Source organism: Haliaeetus leucocephalus, unplaced genomic scaffold (genome assembly GCF_000737465.1).
Source record: "Haliaeetus leucocephalus isolate CR32 unplaced genomic scaffold, Haliaeetus_leucocephalus-4.0 Scaffold214, whole genome shotgun sequence".
In the NCBI taxonomy this organism is placed as follows: Eukaryota; Metazoa; Chordata; class Aves; order Accipitriformes; family Accipitridae; genus Haliaeetus; species Haliaeetus leucocephalus.
This window is the reverse complement of record NW_010972650.1, coordinates 903,893-905,888: the sequence shown is the minus strand read 5'-3', so window position 1 is coordinate 905,888 and position 1,996 is coordinate 903,893. Positions and strand designations below refer to the sequence as shown.

The 1,996-nt window shown below is 63.1% G+C and overlaps 1 protein-coding gene across 1 annotated transcript in view; it reads right to left on the bottom strand.

Moving 5' to 3' along the window:
- Positions 1–2: 2 nt before the first annotated feature.
- The window catches only part of LOC104831185, a gene marked incomplete at its 3' end in the record, with an annotated part of 8,186 nt that continues 6,192 nt past the window's right edge, over positions 3–1,996 (bottom strand). The window contains exons 14-16 of the mRNA XM_010566583.1: positions 1,790–1,936; positions 890–1,078; positions 3–120 (exon numbers count right to left, since the gene is read on the bottom strand). Coding sequence (XP_010564885.1) covers positions 3–120; positions 890–1,078; positions 1,790–1,936 — 454 coding nt within the window. The remainder of the gene's footprint in view (positions 121–889; positions 1,079–1,789; positions 1,937–1,996) is intronic.

Here is a 1,996-nt window from a genome sequence, read left to right as displayed (position 1 = left end):
ACCCTGGGCCTGCAGCCGGGCCAGCTCCTCGCTCAGGGCATCGTACGACTCTTCCAGGTGCCGCTTCTTCAGCTCCACCGTCTGCGTGTACTCCGTCAGCGAGCGGATCTTCGCCTCGTGCTGCGGGGACCAGTCTCAGCCACTGACACCCCCCCCCTGCGGGGGGTACGTGGATACCACCCCACCACCACCCCCAGGGCCACCCCATCACTGAATCACAGGGTCATCAAACCCCTGGGTCATCAAACCGTGGGGTCACCAAGTCCCAGGGCCATCAAACCCCAGGGTCAACAAACCCCGGGAACACCAAACTCTGGGGTCACCAAACCCCAGGATCACCAAACCCTGTGGTCAGCAGACCCCAGGGCCACCAAACCCCAGGGTCACCAAGTCCCAGGGCCACCAAACCCTTGGGACACCAAACTCTGGGAACACCAAACCCTGGGGACATTGAACCCTTGGGTCACCAAGCCCTGGGGTCACCAAATCCTTTGGCCACCAAGCCCTGGGAACACCCAACCCTGGGGACACTGAACCCTCGGGGCACCAAACTCTGGGGTCACTAAATCCCAGAGCCACCAAGACCTGGGGTCACCAAATCCTTCGGCCACCAAACCCTTGCATCACCAAACCTTGCAGCCACCAAACCCTGCAGCCAGCAAACCCCAAGATCACCAAACCCTGGGTCCACCAAAATCTGAGGTCACCCAGCCCTGGGGCCACCAAACCCCAGGGTCACAGAACCCTGGGGCCACCAAACCCCAGGATCACAGAACCCTGGGGCCACCAAACCCCAGGATCACCAAACCCCAGACCACCAAACCCCGGGGTCCCCACGGCGGTGGTATTGCTCCCAGGAGGTCCCCTGTCATTCCTGTCCCCAGCCCACCTGGGAGATGAGGAGCTGGCAGGAGGAGAGCTCGCGCCCGGTCACCTCCATCTTGCGGTGGCACTCCACCTGCAGGTTCTCCAGCTGCCGGCACCGCTTCACCACCGACTTCACCTCCGACTTGATCTTGCTGATGTAGAGCCGGGCGACGGTGAACTCCTCCTCGATGGCCCCGCTGACCTCCACCGGCTGGGCACGGGCATGGGCACAGCACACGGGTCAGCGTGGCATGGCATGGCATAGTATGGTGTGGCATGGCATGGGCACGGCACGGCATGGGCATGTACCACACATGGGTATGGCACGGCATGGTCCCAGCACATGCAGGGGTATGGCACGGCACACGGGTCAGCATGGCATAGTACGATATGGCGTGGGTACGGCACGGCATGAGTATGGCACACACATGGGTACGGCATGGCACGGGCAGGGGCACGGCATGGCACAGTGGAGTATGGCATGGTGTGGGTATAGCATGGCACGGCGTGGTATGGGCACGTACCACACATGGATATAGCATGGCATGGGTACGGCACAGCACGTGGGTCAGCACAGCACAGGCATGGCACAGTGTGGGTACGGCACACACAGGGTATGGTATGGCATGGCACAGGCACAGCACACACATGGATATGGCACAGCATGGGTACAGCACGGGCACAGCATGTCACAGGCACATCAGGCATGTGGCTACAGCACGGCACGGCACATACATGGGTTTGGCATGCCATGGCTTGGGCACAGCACGGCACGAACACGTTGCACACACGGGTATGGCGTGGTGTGACACGGCACGGGCACGGCATGACACCCCCACAGGTGCAGCCTGGCATGGCACAGCACGGCACAGGGACATCCCACCCATGGGTGCAGCCTGCCAGGGGTGTGTCCCCCCCTCACCAGCTTGATCTCGCCGTTGCCCACGATGAGGCTGAACTCGCTCAGGTCCTTCATCAGCCCGTTGAGCACCTCGGCCGCCCGCTTGCGCTGCTGTCCCCCCAGGTCCCGCACCCGCTGCAGCTCCGTCTCCAGCGACAGCGTCGTCGCCTGTGGGCACGGCACGGCCTGGCACCCCCCCGGTACCCCCCACCCTGGCACACCTAGCAC